The following is a 22,372-nucleotide window of genomic DNA, read 5'->3' on the forward strand; positions in this document are numbered from 1 at the left end:
TAGGTGGAGATGACCTACCTCTGTTTTACAGTTAGGGACATTCAAACTCCAAGGAGTGGTGTCCAACTTCATACAATAAGTTAGTGGCAGAAATGGGTTCAAGATGATTGAGGGGGATAGGGCTGGGGGAAGTTTTCTGAATCAGGGACAGCTGGGCTTCCCCCAGGGACATGAGGATCCTGGCTCTCTTTGCTGTGCTCCAAGACAGAAGAGACCCCAATATGTCTGCGAGATGGCAGGGAGAGGATTGTACAATCTTGTCCCCTGCCAGAGCTCTCCAGACCTTCTGCAGTCTTGATGATTGCCAGTAGGTGCCGTCAGTTTGCAACTTTTTGGTTCTGTCCAGGCAAGTTCAGCTTCCAGCTCCTCTCTTCCTACTATCACCTGGACAGTCTACACTTGGAGAAAGTAGGAGAGGGCCTAACGGCTGTGAGACTGAAATGAAAGACTGCTGCCTTGGGAAAGGAAGTAGGAAGCAGGAAAACAGTCTCTGATCTGTACTTGGCTTGGCTGCCTTGCCGCTTTCTAGGCTAAGTCAAGCCAAGCCAAGCCAAGCCAAGCCAAGCCAAAAAAAAAAAAAAAAAAGTCCATAGTGTGTCACTGATTGTGCCCTGACAGGCACTCTTACCCTGAAACCAGGTCCAGGACAGGAGAAGCCTTTGTGGGGGAGGACCGGTGAGTACCTGCGGGACCGAGAGAGAACCTAGGAGATGGGTCTCTACTCAAATGTTACTCCAGGTCTCTCTGGATCGCAGCAGGACTGAGGGAAGGGTGAGGGAAACAGGCACCAATAGGATATCACAGAGGGCCTAGCCAGCCCCACGCACAATGCTGGCTGAATTAGAAGGCACCCCTTCCTCGAAATGCTTGACTGCCCTCTGCTGGAAAACTGTCTTAACAGCTACACAAACCTACAATACCCACAAGAGAAATGTTGCCCCCTGGAGTTGTGCTATGCACAGTTTGCACACTGAGAGTGGCAATCTCCCCAGCCAGTCCTCCTCTGGCGAAGGAGTAGGGCAGTAGAAGCAAGCATCCTGGAGGAAGAAGAGGCTGGGCACCTCCTTCTCCAGGAGTTCGGTGGATTCAGTTCTCAGGAAGGTAGAGCAGATCAGGACCCAGATGAGCCCCGCGGAGACAGGGCGCGCGCGGCCGGGGCGGGGAGTTGGAAGGGCAAGTGGGAAGAGAGCTTACTAACTTCTTAGGGCCATGAGGCCCTTCTGGGTCCCTCGTTGGGTGCTTGCTTCCCTTTCCCCGCTTCACCCGACTTGGTCTCCAGTGGTTGGGACTGGAAGCACTGGGGGGGTGGTGGAAAGGACTCTGGCCCGAGAGACTGAATCGCGGAGCCGGGAGTCTGGGCTAGGAGGTCGCGTTCTTGGAGGGCGGGGGGTGGGGCTGCAGCCGCCTTGGCGGGGAAGGGGAGGAATCCTCCAAGGTCGGAGGAGGGGTCCAAAGAGCAGCCCCTTGGCGTCTCCTCTCCTTTCTCTCCCCTCCCAGGCTCCGGTTCAGAGGCGCTCTCGGCTCCTGCCACGGCTTCCAAACTGCTCCGCTTCCTTCTGCAGCAGAAAAGGACTTTCAGATGTTGTAGCGGCGGCGGCGGCGGCGGCGGCGACTCAGGACAGCGCCCCCTCCCCCTAACGGCCGCCTCTCCCTCTCCCCCCGGCGCCCCCGCTCCCCCACCTCTGGGAAGGCTCTGGGGGTGTGGCCAGGGGCCGGTATAAAGTCCGGGGGAGCCGGTCCCAAGCAGCCGCTCAGACCCCTGCCCCCCCTGCCCCACCGCCCGCTGCCTGGGCCCGGCCGAGGATGCGGCGCAGCGCATCGGCGGCCAGGCTCGCTCCCCTCCGGTCCGCTTGCTAACTTCCCTGGCTCCGTCCCTGTCCGCCCGCGGGGCCGCCCCGTCTCCCCGCGCCCTCCGGGTCGGGTCCTCCAGGCGCGCCAGGCGCTGTCTCCCTGGGTCCCTGCTGCCAGTCTGCGCGCGCGTTCTCAGCTCCCGCGCCCCGCGCCCGCGCCCCCGTCCTAGCTCGGTCATGCTGCCCCTCTGCCTCGTGGCCGCGCTGCTGCTGGCCGCCGGGCCCTGGCCGAGCCTGGGCGACGAAGCCATTCACTGCCCGCCCTGCTCCGAGGAGAAGCTGGCGCGCTGCCGCCCCCCCGTGGGCTGCGAGGAGCTGGTGCGGGAGCCTGGCTGCGGCTGTTGCGCCACTTGCGCCCTGGGCAAGGGGATGCCCTGCGGGGTGTATACCCCTCGCTGCGGCTCGGGCCTGCGCTGCTACCCGCCCCGGGGGGTGGAGAAGCCCCTGCACACGCTGATGCACGGGCAGGGCGTGTGCATGGAGCTGGCGGAGATCGAGGCCATCCAGGAAAGCCTGCAGCCCTCTGGTAAGGTGCCCCTGTCCTTGCGTGCCCTACCTGGTGTTCTCCTCTCCTAGACACCCCTTCCCCTTTCAAGCTAGTCCGAAAAGCCCTTGAAAATCTTTCGTGAGTTAAGGAGACAGGTACCTGGCAGGGCTGGAATGGCATGGGACAGGCTCACCCAGGGAAACTGCTGTAGAGTCCCTAGCAGCCTGTTGCCACCAGCAAGGAAGACTGTCCCAGCCCTCCATCCCAAACCTCCCAAGGGTGCCTATTTGGGAAGAGAGGTCTCGGTGGTAGTCCTGGCTGCTGCTGCAGGAGTGACCTGGTCCAGCCAGCAGCCTGCAAGTGAGCGGCTTGGGGTCAGATAACTAGAGGATGGCGATGGCAGGGGTGGCGGCTTTCTGTTCCTGATCCTGGAATGTCCCTCATCCTGGCCACACTTGAAACCCAAGGGGTCTAAGAAGCCTTTTGACATTGAGGTGGGGTGGGGTGGAGTGGGACATGCAGATCAGGGGGGCTTTGGTGGTGGGGGGCATCAGAGTTGCCCCTCCCCAAAGCCCCTAGGCAGCTCACCTAGCTGTTTGAGAGGTATTGGGAAGACAGAGGTCTCTCTGCCAGGCCTGGGCACCTCATCCTGCTCTGGTATATGGGCACCTTGCTCCTCTGGCAGGTGTCATCTGAGGTGGCGGAGGAGAAGCAAGTCTTGGCTCCCAGCCCAGAGCTGTAGGAACCTAACGGTGTGGGATAGGGAGTAGAGAAAGGAGAAAGAGGGGGAGAGAGAGGGAGAGGAGGAGGTGGGAGAGAGGGAGAGGGGGAGGCCCTTTGCTCTAAACTCGTTCTTACACTTTCTCTTTTTCCATTTTTCAGTGAGCCTCTCAGTTTCTCCTTCTAATCGTTCTCAGTCTTTCGTATTCTTTTGTTATTTCCTGCTACATCTCGCAGTCTCTAGTTTCACTACCAACATGCCTGAGTTCTCCTTGGTTCTCTTTTCCTCAATGTCTTCTGCCTGTTACCAGTTTCTCTTTCTCTACGTTGTTCCCTTTCTGCTTTTGTTGTCCTGCTTCTCTCACTTTCTCCTCAGCCCCTTTCTGTTGCTCTTTCTCTTTGTGTCTCTGTCACTGTTTCTCGTTCTGTCTTTGTTCCTATCTTTCTGTTACTTTTGGATTCTCTCTGTCTGCTTTTCTGTATCTCTGCCTCTGTTTCTTGTTCCCTCTCTGACTGTTTTGCTCTCCCTGTGCCTCTGTCTGTGTCTGTCTCTTTTCCTGGTGCTTGAAGCTTCCATTGTTGCAGTCCGGATGCTGGGACTCTGGCCCCAAGCTTCCTGCCTCGGGTCCCAGACTGTTCCACTTCCTCAATCCTCTGCAGCTTGTTAGTGGAGGAAAGCAGGATGCAGGGAAAACAGGAAGGAGGTGGACCCCAGGGGTCTGGGCCTCAGGCCTCTCTGCCCTTCCTGTCCTTAGGCAGTGAGAGATGGGTCAGCAAAAAACATTCTAGGAGAAATGCCAGCCTGGCACCCGACACATCTGGGAAGTGGGGGCCGGGGGGCGCCGGGGGGCGGGGGTGGTGGTCCTGAGGGAATAAGGCACTGATCCTGGGGCATAGATGCTGGTGTGAGTGGGAGAGGAGCGGAACTGGTACCAGACCAGACTGGGAGTGAGGACTGAACCCTTGGCTCCCTGAGTATAATGGGATCTCTTTTCCTTCATATCTCCATCCTCCACTGGCCAGTGCGTATGTATCTGGCACCAGATTAGAACGGGTGCTTCTCCTCTCTCCCTGACTTGAACTCAGGACAAAAGAGCTCTCAGAGGGTCTTGAGTACCCCTTCCTCCCCGGCTGAGCAGGAGCACCTCATCCTGTAGTGGGGGAAAATCTAATCCCCTAGGGGCTTTGGGGGAAACGGTATGAAGTTCGTGATTGCCCTGTGGACATCATGTGAATTGGTCTTTATGTCCCCTTGGGATTGCAGGGTCCAGGTCTCTAATGCCCACCCCCTCCCTCCTTGCCTGTCCTCCACCCATGCAGGGTATGCGAAGATCTGGAGAGGGAAAGGGCAAGCCTGGAGAACCCTGGGGAAAACTTGGTACCGACTCGGCAAGCTGTGTCCGTGCCTTCTCACCTCCTAGTCATCACAGAAGCTTCCCCTGCACCATGTGAAAGGTGCCCCCTAGAGTTGTGCAACAGCCCTGCAGGGTCTCTGGTGTGACAAGATGGCCAGAGCTCAGCCCTTATCCCCACTATTCTCTCTAACCTTTCACTGTCAATAGGCCAGTGTCCCTCCTAGGTCCCAAGACTTGGACCCTCTTGCCTTGGGAATAGTTTGGCAGAGAGTATCAGGCTCTTCTTTCTGCCTTTTCCTCTTAGAGCTAAGCTTCAGCAGGTGACTGGGGGCAGACAATCACTTGGCATGTCCCTTCCCTTGGTCTGCTATGTCCAGCTGCTTACTACGTGCCCCAGGAGCAGGTGTCCTCCTTCTATCTTAAGCCTTTGCCCCTAACCTCTCCAGAGCCCTCCTGTCCCAGCTTTCTGAGCCAGGAAATGTTGTGGGTTAACACTGCTCGGGCCCCCGGAGGTGGGGGTGGGAAGGAACGTGTGCGTCAGAAGTCCAAAATTCTGCATCAGTGGACTGACCCTTGACCCATGGAATCTGGGGGAGTGGACAGTACGAAGATCGGTGCTTGGACTGGGGAGCTCCTAAACTGTGCTCTTGGGTCTCTCTGGGACAGGGTTAGGGCACAGACAGACTGGGTTAATTTTTAGTCAACGCAGCAAATATTGTCCCCCTTACTTCAGTACTGGGAATTCAGTCATGTCATGGGAACAGGGCCTTCCCAGAAGTTCTGTGCCTTGGGGGAGGTAGGGGGAGGAGCATGGCTGCTTAACATTTTTTCTTTAGTATTGGCAAAGCCAGAATTATTGGTGCCTCGGGTATCAGGAGTCTTTCCATTTAAAGACATAGGAGCTGCAGGGATAAGTCCTCCTTCCCCTCCACCCAGGCTGCTGCATTTCCTCATCTGTAAAATAGAGATGACAACGGGACCTGCCTCACAGGCTTGGGGTGTCTGGCATGGAGTAAGAGCTTCATCAGTTAGAGCCATGATGAGGATGGTGAAGAAGAAGAAGAAGCTGAGAAGATTTTGGTCCAAACTTAAATCCTCCTCTGATGCTGGGATTTTTGAGGGACATTAGGGCAACTGAGCAAAGTAGGGGGACATTCAGAGTTGTTGAGGGGGGTGGGGAGGAACTTGGTCCTTTTTGATGCTGTAAACAAGGGAAGAACAGATCAGCTTTCCTCCAGTCTGAGGCAAGCAGCGTGGCATGATGGTGAAGGGGACGCCTTCTGAACTTGACCTTGAAGTAAGGGCTGGGTACTTGGGATGGGTGATCTTGGTTTCTCTAGAGAGAGTCCAGGGGAAGAAAGAAAAAGCCTTTCTTGCAGGGTAGGAGGGGTGAGCTGAAACGCCTGTGTCTGGGTGGCTGGGCCCACCTACGTCACAGCCTCACCCTGGGTGTCTTGAAGGGGATGGGGGCTGGAGTTGAGGAGGAATCATGGGGTTGGAATCAGGCTTCCAGAAAGAGGAAATCCTCTAGCTTTGACCATGAACTTTTCAGCCATTGGTGCCAAAGCTGTGAAGTCTTTTCTCTCTCTGGGCACCTAGTTGCTAGAGCAAAGACCGAGGTTTGCACTGTGGTTGCATGTTGTTGGCCTAGCCCCATGCAGGGGCTGGAAGAGATGACCTGGCCCACCTTGGAAGTCCCACCCCCTAAATAAGCCTTCTGGAAGTCCGAAAGTCAGATCTTTCAGGGGGCTAGGTCTGACTTTGGGGGGGCCCACAGGGATTGAGGGCTCCACCTGGGTGAGCACGACCAGAGGGATGGAATTCCTGAGTGAGCGGGGAAGTAGCAAGAATTTAGCCAGCTTTGGAGAGTGGAAGGTTAACATTTTTCAGAGGCCCAAGGTTACGATGACCCTCACCCTCCCAAACCCAGTGTCTAGGGGTGGATCCTGGGGTGGATCCTTAGTCCGCCTGCTAAGCAAGGCTGAGAAAGGAAGAGTTACAGATTAAATGGAAAGTCAACAAGCGATGGGGCAGGCAGAGTGCCCTGCCCCCAGTCTCTGTGTCTCTGCCCAGGGCAGGGTCAAGGTGCCCAAGTGTATGTGGGTGTGCCTGTGTGGACCAGTGTGCCCAGACACGTGATTGTTTGTATATGTTTGTGGTTCTTGAATCCTGGCCCGTCTGTGTCTGAGTGGGAAGATACGGATATACTCTGTGTACCTGTGTGCCTGTGAGAGTAAGTGAGCCGCTACTCTTCCTCTCTGGTGTATTCTTCCTTGAGCTTAGACTCGAGGTAGGGACAGACCGGGACCAGATCTGCAGAGTGGCAGAACAGCTGGAAGTTGGCCTGCTTGGTGTTAATGAAGGACTGATCTCCTCTGTGGAGTGCCCTTTTGGTGGGGTGAAGCAGTCTGATCTTGGACAGGAAGGGTCCGAGTATGGCATGGATGCGTATCTGGACTCAAGTATGTGTATTTTGGAGGCTTGTAGGATTCTTCAGTTCTTCAAAAAATAAAAAAGGAAGTTGGCCTAGCAACAACAAAGAAGTGGGGAAACCAAGGAAGGGGAGGCCAGGCACACTGCCTGCTTAGCTTTCCCAGATAACCCCCTTAGTGTGACATGGGGCCCTACCCACACAAGAGCATAAGCTATGCTTCCAGCCTTGCCCTATGGCCCATAGAGCTCCAGGTTTCAGTGAGAGAGAGAAAGAGACAGCATCCACAATCAGAGAGAGAGGGAGAAAGAGAAAACCCCAAACAGACTATGTGCTGAGTGCAGAGTCCTACCCCTACTTGGGGTTTGATCTCACAACCCTGAGATCATGACATAAGCCTAAACCAAGAGCCAGATGCTCAGCTGCTTAACCAACTGAGCTACCCAGATGCTTCCAACAGTTGTTCTCCTTAATCATGCCTCCTAAGTTAAGGGAAAAAATATTCCATATATTCATTAATAACCCCCAAGAGTTAGTCATTTGTGAACTTCAACTCATGGAAACTCAATGTTGGAAAGCCTAGTTGCGGTTACATTTCTACTCCAGATCTCTAGGTTCTTGAGGCCTTTACCACTCTGATGGGCCACACTTTCAGGATGGGAGACTCTCTACCTCCGTTTGTTAAGAAAACTCTTGCTTACTTCTTGAACCTGAGAACATTCTGCCCACTTACCAAGAGAAACAAGTGTTATTGTGCAAAGTAGTGCTTCCCTTTATGGCCATGAAAAGAAAGCAAGCTTAAAGGAAAGACCAAAACCTTTTCCAGGTTCCAAGGGTGCCGCTTGAATTAGCATCATGGGCTGTGGCACATGAGTCCTTTTGATTCCTTCCAGTCATTTCTGGGTTAAATGGTGGTGCTTTTGTCCATGGCTCAGCTCAGCTCAGCCTCTGTTGTTTCAAAATTTGGCTCTAATTCTTTTTTTTCTTCCATTTCCTCTTCTTCTCCATTATCTACCTCCAGCCTACACCCCTGCAACACTGTGAGCCCTTCCAAAAGTCTTATGCTTTTGTGCAAGGTGGATGCAGGGGCAGGGATCGCTGGCTATTCTGGGCCTTTTGGCCAGAAAGTTTCCTTGGGAGGGTCTTTAGGGTAGAGCCTGGATCCCAGATCATTTCTCTGGTTCTGACCAAGGGTTTGGGGTCCATCTTCTTATGGCTCCCTTGACAATCCTGGTCTTCCGAAATTTACCCACATCTTTTACTGCCCACATCGCTGGGAGGTCTTGCTATAGTGGATACTCCTCGGTTGACCCTTAAGAACTTGATGTCATCTCTGTAGACGAGTCCCCTCTGGACTGTCTTTCTTGGGATGTTAAATATGCAGAAGGACAGAGTATATCTATCTGCTTCATTTATTTCCTTACCTTTGATTCTTTCTAAACCCGCCCTCCACCCATGACAAAACCTTCCCATCCTTGGTGACTCAATTTTATAAATAACCTTTGGGTATGGAATCTTGACAAAGACTTTCTGAAAGTCTAGATTCCTCCTTGCCTGGTTTCCCTTTATCTACTTGCTTCCCTCCACACCGCCAGAACTAGGAGAATAAAAAGAGAACTAACCCCCCAACTAACTTTGGCTAGACGGAAAAATACCATTTGACCCAGAGGCAGCTCTGGGACTGCTGCCATGCGTGGAGGAACCTGCTAACTCCTCAGGAAAAAAATCCTGACGCAAACCAGATGTAACCTTCTGTCTGGCTGCCAACATCTGGAATGCTGGCAGGGGCTTTGCATTCAGGCCAGCAGCAAGCTGCCAAGCCCAAGCATTTTAGAGGTGACTCTGATCTGCAGAGAGGTCTTGCAACCTCTTTCTCCAGCTCAGCCCTGAATCCCGGTTTTGGCTGTCTGGAGGTTGGAATAGTGGTTGGATTCTGGGACTTTGGGATCGGGTTATTCTTGAGTTCAGATAGAGTCTTCAGGAGATCCCAGGGAGAGTGTGCAGGTCGAGCCTCACCACCCCCATCTCCACATCCCGAGTGCCCTGACTCTGGGCAATAGACATGGACTTCGGATGGAGTCCAAAGTCTAAGGACGGAAGAAATTGGGGTGGGGGAACTGAAGGGAGGTGTGAGGGTGTTTTTGGTCCTGCAGCCACACAGTGGGTCACACACACACGGACTCACACTTTCAGATGTAGACATACACACCCACTCCTGCTTCTTCTCTCCTGTTCAGCCAGTGGGGAGAGCCTTTGGGGCCAGATTTCTCATCACTCACGGAAATTCTGATTTTGGCCATGTGGAAGAGGGGTAGCAGAGCCAACAGATCTGAGGATCCCCTGGTTGGCTCAGCCAGATGCTGAAAAGAACAGGACAGGAGACAGGAAAAGAGAGCAGACGGAGTGGGGGATGGTAGGAGGAGCTGAATGGAGGAGGGTGTGAGATCTGGTGGGGAGGCTCCTGCCTGCCTTAGACCTCCCTGCAGGGCTCAGGGGACACTCCTGTTGTCTGCGCAGCTGCAGCTGGTGACTCATCTGAGGGCTGGACTGGGTGGGGTGAGGGACAAGTCAAGGACTTTAAGAAGAATATTCTCCTGAGGAAATCCCGGGAGAATGGGGAGGAGACGAGGGTGTTGCTTTCATCCCCCTCCCCGCCCCCCCACCACAACTCCAAGGTCCCCTATTCTTTCCCAGAACCAGGCTGGAGGATCCCCAAGAGAAAAGCAAGGTGGGAGGCTGGGTGGGTGTGCTGCCCTGTCCTTTCCCAGTGCTGACCTCTCCCTATCTCGGCCTGACTGCAGACAAGGATGAGGGTGACCACCCCAACAACAGCTTCAGTCCCTGCAGCGCCCACGACCGCAGGTGCCTGCAGAAGCACTTCGCCAAAATTCGAGACCGCAGCACCAGCGGGGGCAAGATGAAGGTCATCGGGGTGCCCCGGGAGGAAGCTCGGCCTGTGGTGAGGACCTCTGACCTACAAATGCACATGTGCACACCCTTCCCCACTAGATCTGGATTATGTTCATTCAGCAAATGTTCACTGGATGCCAAACTGTGTGCAAGAGGCACCTAGAATGCATCATCAGGACCCAAACAATCCTCATTCCTTTCCTTGAACTTCCTTTCCTGTTCATCAGTGCTACATGTTGCTGCAGTGGAAGTAATTGTTAAGTACTGAAATACTTCCGTACTGGTGTGTAAAAATAGTGGTTGCTCCAAGCTTCCTGGTGTTTCTTCTCTTGGATTCTCCATGCAGACTTTTTCAGTAACTAAGGGGTTAACGCTGGCCACAGCAGGGGGCCTGGAGACCCTGCCCCACAGTTGGCTAATGTCCTTTCTGATGAATGGTTCTGATGGATCCATGCCATGCTCTTACCAAGTTGTTAATTGTATGATGTCCGCTATCCCTCCTGCTTAGAAATCATTCCCTTCCCAACCATCTCTGTTGGTTTCCACAGCCACTTTCCCCTACAAGGTCCCTTCCAATCACACCCTTCCTTTTTAGAAGCTCTTTGGCTCAGGATCCTCTCGTTAGTGTCCTGCTCTGTCCACCAGGGTCCCCTGAACCCTGGGTCCTGCCTGGCCTCTGGGCCTTGAGCCTCCTTTCTGGGCCTTTAGTTCTGATCTGACCCCCAGCCTTGGTCTTCCTGCCTCTCTCCCTTCTGCTAAGCGGTTTCATCCTCCCTTCCTCTAGCCCCAGGGCTCCTGCCAGAGTGAGCTGCACCGGGCCCTGGAGCGGCTGGCCGCCTCACAGAGCCGCACCCACGAGGACCTCTACATCATCCCCATTCCCAACTGCGATCGCAATGGCAACTTCCACCCGAAGCAGGTGGGTCTTCATCCCCGCTGGCTCCATCCTGACTTCAGCTCTTGGGGCATGCCTGGTCTCTCCACGAGATGGTCCAGGATGGAGATCTCAGGAAAGGGAAGACTTTCCCACCTACACCTAACCCCTTGGACCCTCCCCCAGCCTTACAGTTTCAGCTTATTTTGCCCACCACACTCATTTTGGAGATGAGGAAACTGAGGCCCAAAGTCACAGCGTGAGTTAACGGCAGACCAGCTGTCCTGTCTCCCCATCCAAGGTTATTTCCATCACCTCTGGATCTACCACTTAGCACTCCTGCCAACCTCTACCTCCCCGCACTCTCCCACTCCCTGTACTGTACTCCGTCCTATGAGTAGTTCTCCTTTGCCACAGAATGTCTCAGGTTTCATTTGGGGATGGAGGGGCTCAGTCGTGAAGATTTAAGGAGGAAATTCAGCCTGCCCTTTCCCCCAAACCACCTGGGGTACAGCCAGGATGGAGGTAAAGCCAGATCTGACAGCTGGGAAAGGGAGCTTTGGATGGAAGCAGAGGAAGGAGTGGGACAGGAGAGAAAATATGAACGTAGGAACCTCCATACTCCCTCATTCCCTTGGAACATGGGTTCCTCTCATAAGCCCGCAGGAGGCTGGGATATTCGGCAAGGTTGGCTTGCCTCAGCCCCAACTCTGACCTGTAAGAGGTGGGCTTACTTGGCAGGGTGGCACATCTGGGCAGAGCCTTATACTGGGTGTGACCTGGGGAGTCCTGGCCTGGGTCTTTCTTCAGCTCTTTGTGGGCATAGATACATACATTCTCCCACTCTGTGCTCTATAGATAGATCCACAAAGTGGGCTAGACACCTAGATAGGAAAAGCAGGGCTGCTCCCAGGTCTGCAGATCCCAGGATGGCATGAGGAGGTTATGAGGGCAGAACCAAAAAGGGCCTCTCAAACCAGTGCCAAACCTACCTGCAAGCTTTATCCCAACACCAATTTTATCTTTGTCCCATTAAAAAAAAAAAAAAAAATTCTATTTATTTATTTGAGAGAGAGTGCAAGCAAGTGCAGGGGGAGGGGGAGAGAGACAGGGAAAGAGAGAGAGAATCTCAGGAACCCCACGCAGGGCACCATCTCCAAACCCTGAGATCATGACCTGAGCCAAAACCAAGAGTAGATGCGCAGCTGACTGAGCCACCCAGGCCACCCCATCCTTGACCAATTTCTAAAAATGTTTTTCCCTCATTAAAAAAAGCTAATAGACTTTATTTTCTAGAGCAGTTTTAGGTTTACAGAAAAATCGAGCAGAAAGTACAGGATTCCTATCTACTCCTCACCCCCAGTTTCTCCTGTTAACGTCTTGGTTTAGTGTGGTACATATGCTACCACAAATTAAGGAACTAAAATTGGTCCATAAGTTACCTTAGGGTTCACTCTTTGTGTTGTATAGTTCTATGTGTTTTCTTCCCCCAGTTTTTTTCCCACTGAACATTCTGACACTTGAGCCCTTTATCCCTAGACCAATGCTGGCCCCTGAGACAACCTTCATTTCTTGGCCAAGCTCTGTCTACTCCATGAACTCATGAAAGAGCCTCTGCCCTCAGAGGCCATCTGGGATCAGCTGTCTGACTTGAGCTGGGGTGGGACGGGGGGCAGGCTGCCTGGGAATTGACCTCTCACACCCTTGTCTTGGCAGTGTCACCCGGCCTTAGATGGGCAGCGCGGCAAGTGCTGGTGTGTGGACCGGAAGACGGGAGTGAAGCTTCCGGGGGGTCTGGAGCCAAAAGGGGAGCTGGACTGCCACCAGTTGGCTGACAGCTTTCGCGAGTGAGCCCTGCCAGGAGGCAGGGGGCTCAGTGCCCCCTGCGGCCCCCAGCCCCTAGAGGCTATAGAGCTGACCTGGAGCCTGGGTCTGAGTCTTAGCTCTGTCTCTGGCCCAGAAGTTTCCCTTTCTCTGTGTGTGTATGTGTGTGTGCATGGGTGTGCCCTTGGGGTGAGCCAAAGCCTAGTGGTATCTTTGGGCTTAGATAGTCAGAGAGGTCTAAGAGTGGTAACGGGGAGCCCTGGTGTGTCTCCAAATTGATCCTGGATTCATTCATTCAATCATTCATTCATTCAGCCATCTAAAAACACTTATTGACAACATATACATGCCAGCTCTAGTTTTTTAGTCCTGGGGGCTCTTATACTGACTTTGTTTGATTTGGGCATGTGAGGCCACTTCTTATAAGCTGAGCACAAGCTTGTGGGGGAAGAGAAGTCCCATTTCCAGAATCAGAGAAGTAAAGTAGACATGTACCTTAACTTTTGTACCTTGTACTATTACTGTCCTTCCCCTCAATTTAGTCAGAGGGTAGAGGCCGTAGGGAAAGTGTGGGGTGGCAGATGATTCGATGGTCAGGAGTCCAGACCCACTTCGAAAGCTCAAACCTGCCAGGCTCCCCTTCTTCTCTTCCCCAGGCCCCTCCACGGGGAAGGACCTATAAGACAAGCCCACCTTTGGGTCTGGTGTGTCACATGGTTTGTTGCCTGGCTGCCCAGACCCTGCTGTGGGGGAGGGAGGAAGGTCAGAAGCAGTCATGCGGGATAGAGGGCTGGGGAGGTGGGGCCCATTTCTGAATATTCAGAGTGGGAGGAAAGGATACGCAATGGGACTGCATGTGCCAGATGGAACAGAGGACACACATGCTGGGGGGTAAAGGACTTGTCTAGGGTCTTGCTTCCTCCCCTGTTTGTGGTCACAGTCACAAAGTCACCAGGATGACTCCATCCTTCCAGTGGCTCACTGCCTGTGGCTTTGCCTCCCTCCCTGTACCTCCCTATCCTCCAGGCATTTCTGACTTGACTGGATGGAAGGAGACTTAGGGACCTACCAGTTGGCCATGATGTCTTGTCTTTTTTTTTTTTTTTTTTTTTTTTTTTAACAAAACAGAACAAAACAAACAAAAAAAAATCTAGACAATTGTGTTTGGTTGATTTATTTATAATTAGAGACAGAGATGCACCAGGGGTGGGAAGGGGTGGGTCATCATGTGGTCCCTAGACCTATCCTCCATGGTAAGAGGATTGCAGAGTCAACCGATTCACCCTCCTCTTCCCTGCAGTCTCCTCCTAGGGAGCTTCCCTGGCCCCAAAGTCATACTGTCTGTGTTCAGACTCCTGGTGGGCAAATAATGGCTTCTGAAGGAAGGCAAGCAAGGACAGCCCTGCTGGGCCAGAGCTATTTCTGGGATCATATGGTGTGTGAAGCTGGGGTATTTCCTAGGGCATCAGGCAGATTGGATTTGCATCTGGATTTGATGTATTAATTTAGTGGGGGAGGCACTTCCCTGAAGTTGAGGGAAGGGGGTAAGCTCCAATATATTCCATAGCTCCCGCTGCCTAGATTCCTTAATGGGGTGGTTGTGTCGTTATTTGATTCTGAGAGATTGGGAGTAGGGGCATCTTTGATTTTGCTGTCCTGAGTTCGGCAGGCTGTGGGGCTCTTGGGGCCAGACCCAGAATTTGTGCCCATGTGGTATGACTGGATTTCTGGTCACCCCTCTCCACCACTTCTGTGCTCTGTGTGTGTGTGTGTACGCTGATCTCCTGGGTGGGGGCCCCTTCTCAGGTGGTCATAGGCAGCCTGAACATCCTGTGCACCAAGTCTGCTGTGCTCTGCAGGGGTGGGGGGAAGGGGTTCCCTCCTGTTGGGTTGTCTTCTGGATTCCTAGCCCCTTTCCAGTTCCAGAGGCACTCTCAGACTTTAAATTCTCTGGCTCCTGATGAATTGGCCCCTGTGCTATCTGTATCTTAAATCTGGGCCTGCAATCCTCATCTCTCTAGCTCTGCCTCAGTGACAGCATCCCGCAGCCATCTGGTCTCCCTGAGGCACCGCAAGCCACTGCCAGCAGTAGGAGATTAAAGAACAAAGTGACCTGGGCCCCCTGACCCCCGTTCATGGAGCCCCCTACTTCCTGGGCTGAGGCCAAGGCCTGTTGGGGTGGGAGGTAGGTGTAGGCTGACAATTAAGCTTTAGGTCCTTAAAGCAAATAAATGTAGAGAGAGTATCTCTTTCCCTAAAGCATCTCTTTAAATTTTCCTTCTTTATCCAGCCCCCCTTCTCAATGCTCTACCCCTGGTACCATTGGTAGTGAGTACTAAGAGGTCCTTTTTCCTTCGGGGGCCTCCGAAAAGAGCTGGATCTGCTTGGGAAGTAGCTGCCTATGTGGCCTGGGATGAACCTTTGTTATATCTGCATATTTGTGGTACCTGTGTGTGTGGGTTTGAGTGTGGGTGCATGCACGTGTGTAAATACAGCAAAGTGCTACTTCTGAATACACGAAGCGAATATACAAGGTGAGATGTGAACGCATGTGTCCTGGGTGTGGGTGTGTGTAGGGGAGATGCTAATCTGAGGGGCGTGTTTATGTGGGCTGTGTGAATCTGCGAATGCATGCGACGTGAGGCGGGAGGGAATGGAGAAATTCACAGAGTATGTCTGTAGTTCCCTGCCGACTATGAACGCATGGCCTTCACTCATTAGGTGTCCCCACTGCAGGATATGTGGGGAGCTTAAGCAAGCATCAAAGAATAGAGGATACACACTTTGGGAGAGGGAATTACACATCCCACGGAAACACTGCCTGGCGCTTGCCTCCACCATCTGGGAGTCAGGTCCTAGGTGTCCAAAAAGAAGGAAATCAAGGCAGCTCTGTGTCGGCGTGGGCACGCTCTACCACTCCCAGGCTAGAGGAAGTGCACTGTCCTGGGCAGTGCCACAGTGGGGAGAACCAGGCTTCAGAGGAGAATTGCTGGTCTAGTTTGCACCTAGCCCCACCCCCTCCCTGCCCAGCCGTGGCCTCCAAATACCCTTGGATGGTCGCTCTAGTAGCCACAGGGCCTCAGTATGTCTGGCAGACATGGAAGGGAGGAGGGGGCAAGGACTAAACTCTTGTGTCCTGTTGGGACTTACCTAGATACACTTAAAACTGAAGTCCTTGAGGGCTCTGCTCTGCTTCCCCAAGAAATGTTATTCCCCTCCACTGTGGCTTGGAGCAGGCGGGTGGGAGGCTCCCCACCAGGCTCCCTTAGCCCATTGGTGCTGATCTACTTCAGGCATTTGGTTTCCATTTCCCAGCTCATTAGTTGAGATCAAGCCCTCCTGTCGCTGAGGACTGGGGGCTGGGTGTTCCACTGGCAAGCCAGCAGGGTGGGAGTAGGGAGAAAAAAGGGGAGATTTGGACTGACTCCAGAATTGGATTCAGGCGGGGGCATCTCTGGAGAGTTGGCCAAGCTTCCTGGCCCCTCCTCCTACGAAGGCCCCTAGGTTCCAGCTACTGCAATCCCTTTAGCTCCTTCCAGGAAAAGGCTGCTTGTCCCAACCCCTCTGCCCTCTGGGCCACATTCAGCTGTACCAAGCTGCTCTAGGAATGTTATGAGGTATGCAGGACTTGGGGTGCCTGTTTGGCCCCCCCTCCTTGGAGAGGATATGACTGTGTGGTAAATGACCCTGAAACATTCCCAGCCAGAGAACCTCCCCCTGCATTCCAGACCCCTATGGCACTGTCACCTCTGACCTAGAAAGAGAAAGTCAAGATGATGTGGGAGGCAGGCAGGCAGGCAGCTGCGACATTGGGTCAGTTTTTGGGTCCGGGGGTCCTCTCAGGGAAGAGGGGAGGAAAGGGTGGGTTTGTGAGTCAGGGGAGAGGATCAATGGGGAGGAAGCATATTCATGGGGGAGGAGAGAGTTAATGAGAACAATAAGTGGAGGAGAGACAATGGGGCAGACCTTTGGGTATACCCATGTGGGCGTAGACACCACTTCAGCCAGCCAAGGGTCTAATTAGATCTTCACTGTCAGAGTGATCTGTCCCCTCTATGTCTGAGGCCCCAGGGCCTGGAGAGAGTTAGGGTCAGGGAGTAGAAGTGGGGGTGCTGAGGATAATTAGAAACATGCTCTACTGAGTGAGCAGGCGCCACCAGGACCATTTCTCCCCTTCACGGTCCCCCTCTCCTCCCCAGGTCCCCAGCCCCCTTCTCCGAGACCTGGACAATTCCAGCCAGACTAGGGGAGGGGCTGGTGGAGCCTGGGAGTAGAAACCCGGTGGGATTGGCTTCCTGGGCCCTTACACAGTCTCTAAAGAAGTGCAAACAACATATTTTCGCCATGCAATGGTATTTAATTACACATAAAAACAGAGCCATTAAACTGAAATTAAACCCTTGTTGGAATCACTTAATTCAGGGCATGACAAATTGCTTTCAGTGGAGGCGGCAGTGAAGTCCCCCCAGGGAGAGATGGAGATTAGCGGCTTCCATGGCTGGCTGGGTCCCCTTGTTCTCTTTAGAGCTGGCTCCCTTGCCAGCTCTAAATTCTGAAATTGGGATTGACCTTCTTCCTAAAGACCACCCAAGCCAAGGGAAACCTTTGAGTTTGTTTAGGATGATAGAAATGGAGGGTTGGGGAATCACTGTCCCATCCAGTTTTAGACAATACTGGCTAATTTTATCGATGGGGAAGTTGAGACCCCAGTGCCAAAGTCATCCAGGCCAGAACTAGGACCCTAGGACCCTGGCACCAAGGCATGACCAGGAAGGTCCCCCCCAACCCCAGGCTTTTATCCTGCACATCCCAGACAGAAGTTGGGATTGGCTAGGTGAGGGTTGGGGAACCTCCCTAGCTGGGGTGGGTAGATGTCTCCAGAACTGGGCTCCCACCTGATCCAAGTCTAGAGATGGCTGGGAAGACAAAACGGTGGCCCTGGTTGCTTACCACCTGGGTGAGGTTGGGCAGGTGGAACTTTCTACTTCTATGAGCCAAAGTTTTCCCATCTTTTGAAGGTGGGATTGTAATTCCTAGTAAGACTGCTGGGCAGAATGCAGGAACAGGGGTTGGGTCTGAATTCAGTAAGTGATTCTATTAGACTTGCTTCTCAGGACCTCTGCTTCCTCATTTGTGATAGGATCCAGGTGGGGGCCTCATGGTTTCCAGGACCTTGCTTGCTCTGACTCTCTTTGCAGCCCCTTTTCCTCTTTCCAGGCCCCTCTTTCCTTCAGTTTTCCACTCTCCTCTGTAGTCTGTCTTTCTAACATGGACATAGTTCCGGGGTCTATACTGTTGCCCCCTAAGATTTGTCTCACCGAGTCTTCCAGTTGCTGTGTGAGACCCACCTGGGAGGTAAAAGGAGATCTAATAGGACAGGAGCTGCACTCTGGGGAGGGGTTGGAGTGGGGGGCGGTTCCTGTGCCCAGCCTCCCTCCCCCATGTGCCCTCTATGATCTGGGAAACGGCTCTGATGAGAACCAAATGGGTCTGCTGTGGCCGGAGGCATCGCAGAAGTCCATTCACTCAATGCAACTTCCCCCTCACCCAAGGAAGGGAGGTGGGTGTAGTTTAGGGGAAGTGGGGACCTGGGGGTTCTCTGTGCCCCTGCTAGGAGAGAGTCCTTTCCCTCTTTGCTACTCTGCCCACTACTGCCCTGGGAACTTTTCTGTTAGCCCAGGAAGGGCAGCAGTGGGGCGCTGACAAGAGGACACATTTGTCACGAGGCTTGGGGGGTAGCCCTCGACCTCCATCCCCGACCCCTGACCCCCGACCATCCAACAGCCTCCTCTGGGAGTAGAACCCCATCCCCCACCTCTGCAGTGACGCTCAGCTGCAGGTTGCCCAGTAAGGGCTGACTAGGTCTGTACACTGCCTCCTGCAGTGGCCTCAAGGTCATTCCCCTTCCCCTTGGCCTCCTAGGCCTTGGTGGACAGAGAGGTTCCTGTGTTGGTGGTTGGGGTGGAAGGGCTGGGGCCCAGGGTTCTCGTCATTGCAGGCCTGGCAGCTCCTCAGCTGCAGATGGCTCCCCCCCAGCCTGGCGGCCAGCACAAATGCCTTACAGCTGTACCTCTACTGGCTTGCCCCGCAGAGACTGGAGACAGAGGCAGGAAGCTGGGGGGGCACAGAGGGGCACACATGGATTGTGGGGTAGGTCTGGGACAGGCCAGGACGGATGCCCAGCAAACCCAGGTTGCTGTGAAAGTGAGAATGGCAGTGAACACTGGGACCTTGAGAATGCAGGGCGGGTTGGGGGAGGAGCTTCCTTACCCTGCAGGGGCTGGAATGGGGGCTTCCTGGGAAAGGATTGTGGGGTGGGGGAGGGTCGTGCTTCCTGGAAGGGCCAAGACTCAGGGTCCCTGCCTCCCTCCAGGGTCCCGGTTTCTGAGCGCAGCCAGAGCTTCTAAATTGGAACAGCAGGGAGGGAAGCCCAGTCTTGTCCCCACCCAGGGGAAATTGGACCAGACTGCTCAGGAAATAAATTTAATTTTCCAGCATCATGGAAGGTTAGCCGGACAATAGAGGTTTTTTTCCCCCCAAAAAACATAAGTTAAAAAAAAAGTCCAATTGCCTTTGGCCGAGCTGTTTCCCAACTTCATTTCTCAGCCTCAGTTCAAGGCTTTCCATTCAAAGTGACATGTGACTGCTCAGTGACCCTGGCCTGATCGCTGGCTGTGTGAGGGGTCAAGCCAGGCCAGCCCGGAACTGTGACCACCCCCACTTCCAAAAGCCCTGGGCAGTGCTTGCCCTATGCAATGAGGGAGGGGTTTTGGTAAAAACAAAAACCCTCCCCAAAAGAGACTTTGAATTTAGGGGTGGGTGAGTCCCAAATCCCAGGCAGTAGGCCCAGAAGGGTTTATGTAAGAAATGTAAACTGGGACCTTGAAAGTTTTGATAAGTTTTCTTTTTTTGGGAGAGGAGTGGGGAAGTTTGCCTTTAAAATGCAAAGGGATTATATTCTTGGGGTTCAAATGAGGGGAACCGGCCCACAGGCTAGGGAAGGGCTAGTCTCCCTTTGTGTTCTCTGAAGATGGTGGCCTTATAGGGGACTCTGGGCTCTGGCAGAGGAAGGGAGGGTCAGCACAATCCAAAGTAGAGGGCAGGTCTGGAATGGGGGGGAGAGCAGAGGCTGTCCACAGGCAGATTCCATTGCCCTAGGGTGGGGGGTAGCGATGGGGAAGACCACACAGGAAGCTTTGGGGAGAGCCAGGCGGTATCTCACTGGAGAGGGGGTACATGTGGTGGGAGAGAGGATGGCTCCAGCCTGGTGGCTGAGAAAGGTCACTATCAAGAAGACTAGGGCTGGGAGCAGCCTTTAAGTTCTTCTCCAGTTCACCCATTACACAGATGGGAAATGGAGGCTTACTGGGGTCTGCGACTGGCTTGTCTAAAGCCATAAAAGAGCTGGTGGCAGAAGTGGATTAGAACTCAGGGCGATATTCTATTTGCACCATCTCCTAGTGAGTGCAGGGGGAATGTTTGGGCACCTACCCTTTCCATAGGAAACTCTTCAGATACCAGAAAGGGGAAGTTAACTAAGGGCTCTAGTTGGAGAGGAAGGAAGGTGGCCCTGGGGGAAGATTCTGGGATTCTGGGTGGGAGATTATAGGGGGAGATGTGCCACTTTCCAGGCAGGAAGGAGGAGGGGTGACTTTGTCAATATCCTGAGCAGCCTGGGGTGGGGGACCTAATCCCTGATTTGAGAGGGGGGGTTTGGCCGAGACACTAGAGGAGAGGCAGACAGCCCTATCCTGGGGTATGTGGGGATTGAACTTGATGACCTTGGGTTCAACAAACTCCAAATATCATTCTTATTGTCATCATCACCATGGGTTTGGGTCCAGATTGCTTGGGTTCAAATCTCAGTGTGCTACTTATTATGGTTGGATCCCAAGAGGCTGACTTAGTTTCTACTACACAGTTCCATATCCATCAAATGAGCATAAATAAGAGTATTTATACAGTATTGCTGTCCAGGTTAAATGAGATGGGGCGCCCGAGTGGCTCAGTTGGTTGAGCGTCCGACTCTTGATAAATCATGAAGCTAGTCAATGGCAGAGGGGACCTGCCACCCACATCTGCCTGACCTCCCAGGCTTCTAATTCTTGATGCAGAAGAGGGATGTTGTGATGTGTGTGTGTGTGTGTGTGTTTGTAGGTGAGAGTGGTGAGAACTGGACAAATGATATGTCCCATCTCAGTGTTCACGGGTGTCACATCTCATGCTGTGGAGGATAGAACATCTGTGGGGCACATGCAGACCTCTTCTCCATTCCTTGCCCAGCCCCAGTATGGCTAATGCTACCCTGTTCAGCACATGTTTGGTGAATGAGTGAATGAGGTGAATGAGTGAATGTTTGGTGAATGAGTGAATGAGGTGAAAGAGTGAATGTTTGGTGAATGAGTGAATGAGGTGAATGAGTGAATGTTTGGTGAATGAGTGAATGAGGTGAATGAGTGAATGTTTGGTGAATGAGTGAATGAGGTGAATGAGTGAATGTTTGGTGAATGAGTGAAGTGAGTAGCATTCTCCCTTCTCCTTTCCTTCCTCCTGGCTCTCCTCCCTGACCTCCAGGCCTGCAGCAAGCCACGCTCCACTTGACTTCCTCAATAAGACCCGATTGCAGAAAGGTAAAGACTGAGCTGCCTTCTAGGAAGCAGAAGCTTACTAAGAAGGCCCTGGCTGCCTCTAAGGGCAAGATTCAGAAAGAAGACAGCCCTTGCCCAGCCAGCACAGGGGAGCTATGGGAGTGGGGGATGTGGCTGGGGCAGGATTGAATTGTGACCCTCTAAATTCATAAGCCCTAACAACCAGTGTGATTGTATCTGGAAATAGTATTTTTAGGAATTAATTAAAGTCAACTGAGATCAGAAGGGTGGGGTCCTAATGCTAGAGGCTTGGGGCCTTGTTAAGAAGAAGAGGGATTTCCCTCTCTAGGAGCCCATACTGAAGAAAGGCCATGTGTGCAAACACGAGAAGGTGGGCATCTACAAGCCGAGAAGAGAGCTCTCACTAGAACCCAACCATGCTGTCACCTCAGGCTCTGGAACAGGGACAAAGTTTAGGTATCTGTTGTCTAAATCGCTTAGCATTGTGTTATGGTGCCTGAGGACACTAACACCAGGGGGGCTGGGAGGCCCCGGTCTTGCTTTTTCCCATGTTGCCCTTCAGGCCTGAAGAACCCAGGACCCAGGCCTAGATCAAGTAGGCTCCTGTCCCAGCCTATCTCCTTAGGCTTTTATTCTTTTCCTGGCCTGAAGTTCCAGGTTCTCACAGCTTTCTCTTCTGATCACACTTCTCCTCAACCCAGGCCTCAGGTCTTGTCTCCTGCCCCCCATAGCCATATTTCTAAAGCACAAATCTGGTCACTTACTCCTTGACTGAAAAGCCTCTGATGTCTCCTCATTGCCTACAGAATGAAATCCAAGGAAGGTGCCATGTGTGATTGTGCATTGCACAACCTGTGCAACGGTGCATGAGGGGTCTTGAGTTCAACCTCATTCATTCATTCACTCACTCATCCATTCATTTAACAAGTGTTCATTCCCTAGACATTCTCAGCTTAGAACCCAAGGTTCTTGATAATCTGGCTCCAGACTCCCCTTTCCTTCCTCTGTTACTTATTTCCTTGGGTACCATATACTTTAGCCACACTGAACATGGTACTGTGTCATACCTGTGTGTTTCACACACAAATTCATCCATCAGCTTGTCTGAGACTGCTGAGGCAGCGCGGGCCCAGATCTGGAATCCCATTTCTCTGCCATTTCCCAGCTAGGAGGATATGGGCAAGTTAACCCTCCAAGCCGCAGTAAACTGGGATTAAACATATATAATGGGACTCACATGGCACTTAGCACATAAGAGTCTCCCAATAAAAGCTGGTTTCCTCACTTCTTTGTGTGCTAAACTCCTTTTCAT

At 53.0% G+C, this 22,372-nt stretch overlaps 1 protein-coding gene across 1 annotated transcript; it reads left to right on the plus strand.

Moving 5' to 3' along the window:
• Positions 1 to 1,000: 1,000 nt before the first annotated feature.
• On the plus strand, positions 1,001 to 13,567 carry IGFBP4 (insulin like growth factor binding protein 4). The gene is made up of 5 exons (XM_032320240.1): positions 1,001 to 1,101; positions 1,498 to 2,376; positions 9,645 to 9,802; positions 10,538 to 10,672; positions 12,344 to 13,567. The coding sequence occupies exons 2-5, from the start codon at positions 2,028 to 2,030 to the stop codon at positions 12,476 to 12,478; spliced, it is 777 nt and encodes a 258-aa protein (XP_032176131.1). The 5' UTR covers positions 1,001 to 1,101; positions 1,498 to 2,027; the 3' UTR covers positions 12,479 to 13,567.
• Positions 13,568 to 22,372: the final 8,805 nt, after the last annotated feature.

Source organism: Mustela erminea, chromosome 18 (genome assembly GCF_009829155.1).
Source record: "Mustela erminea isolate mMusErm1 chromosome 18, mMusErm1.Pri, whole genome shotgun sequence".
Classification (NCBI taxonomy): Eukaryota; Metazoa; Chordata; class Mammalia; order Carnivora; family Mustelidae; genus Mustela; species Mustela erminea.

Bases quoted from the DNA above. Each gene is read 5' to 3' on its own strand.
- IGFBP4 (XM_032320240.1), top strand. From the start codon at position 2,028: ATGCTGCCCCTCTGCCTCGTGGCCGCGCTGCTGCTGGCCGCCGGGCCC. The intron at 2,377-9,644 runs GTAAGGTGCCCC...GCCTGACTGCAG, and splicing joins GGAAAGCCTGCAGCCCTCTG to ACAAGGATGAGGGTGACCAC. The intron at 10,673-12,343 runs GTGGGTCTTCAT...TTGTCTTGGCAG, and splicing joins GCAACTTCCACCCGAAGCAG to TGTCACCCGGCCTTAGATGG.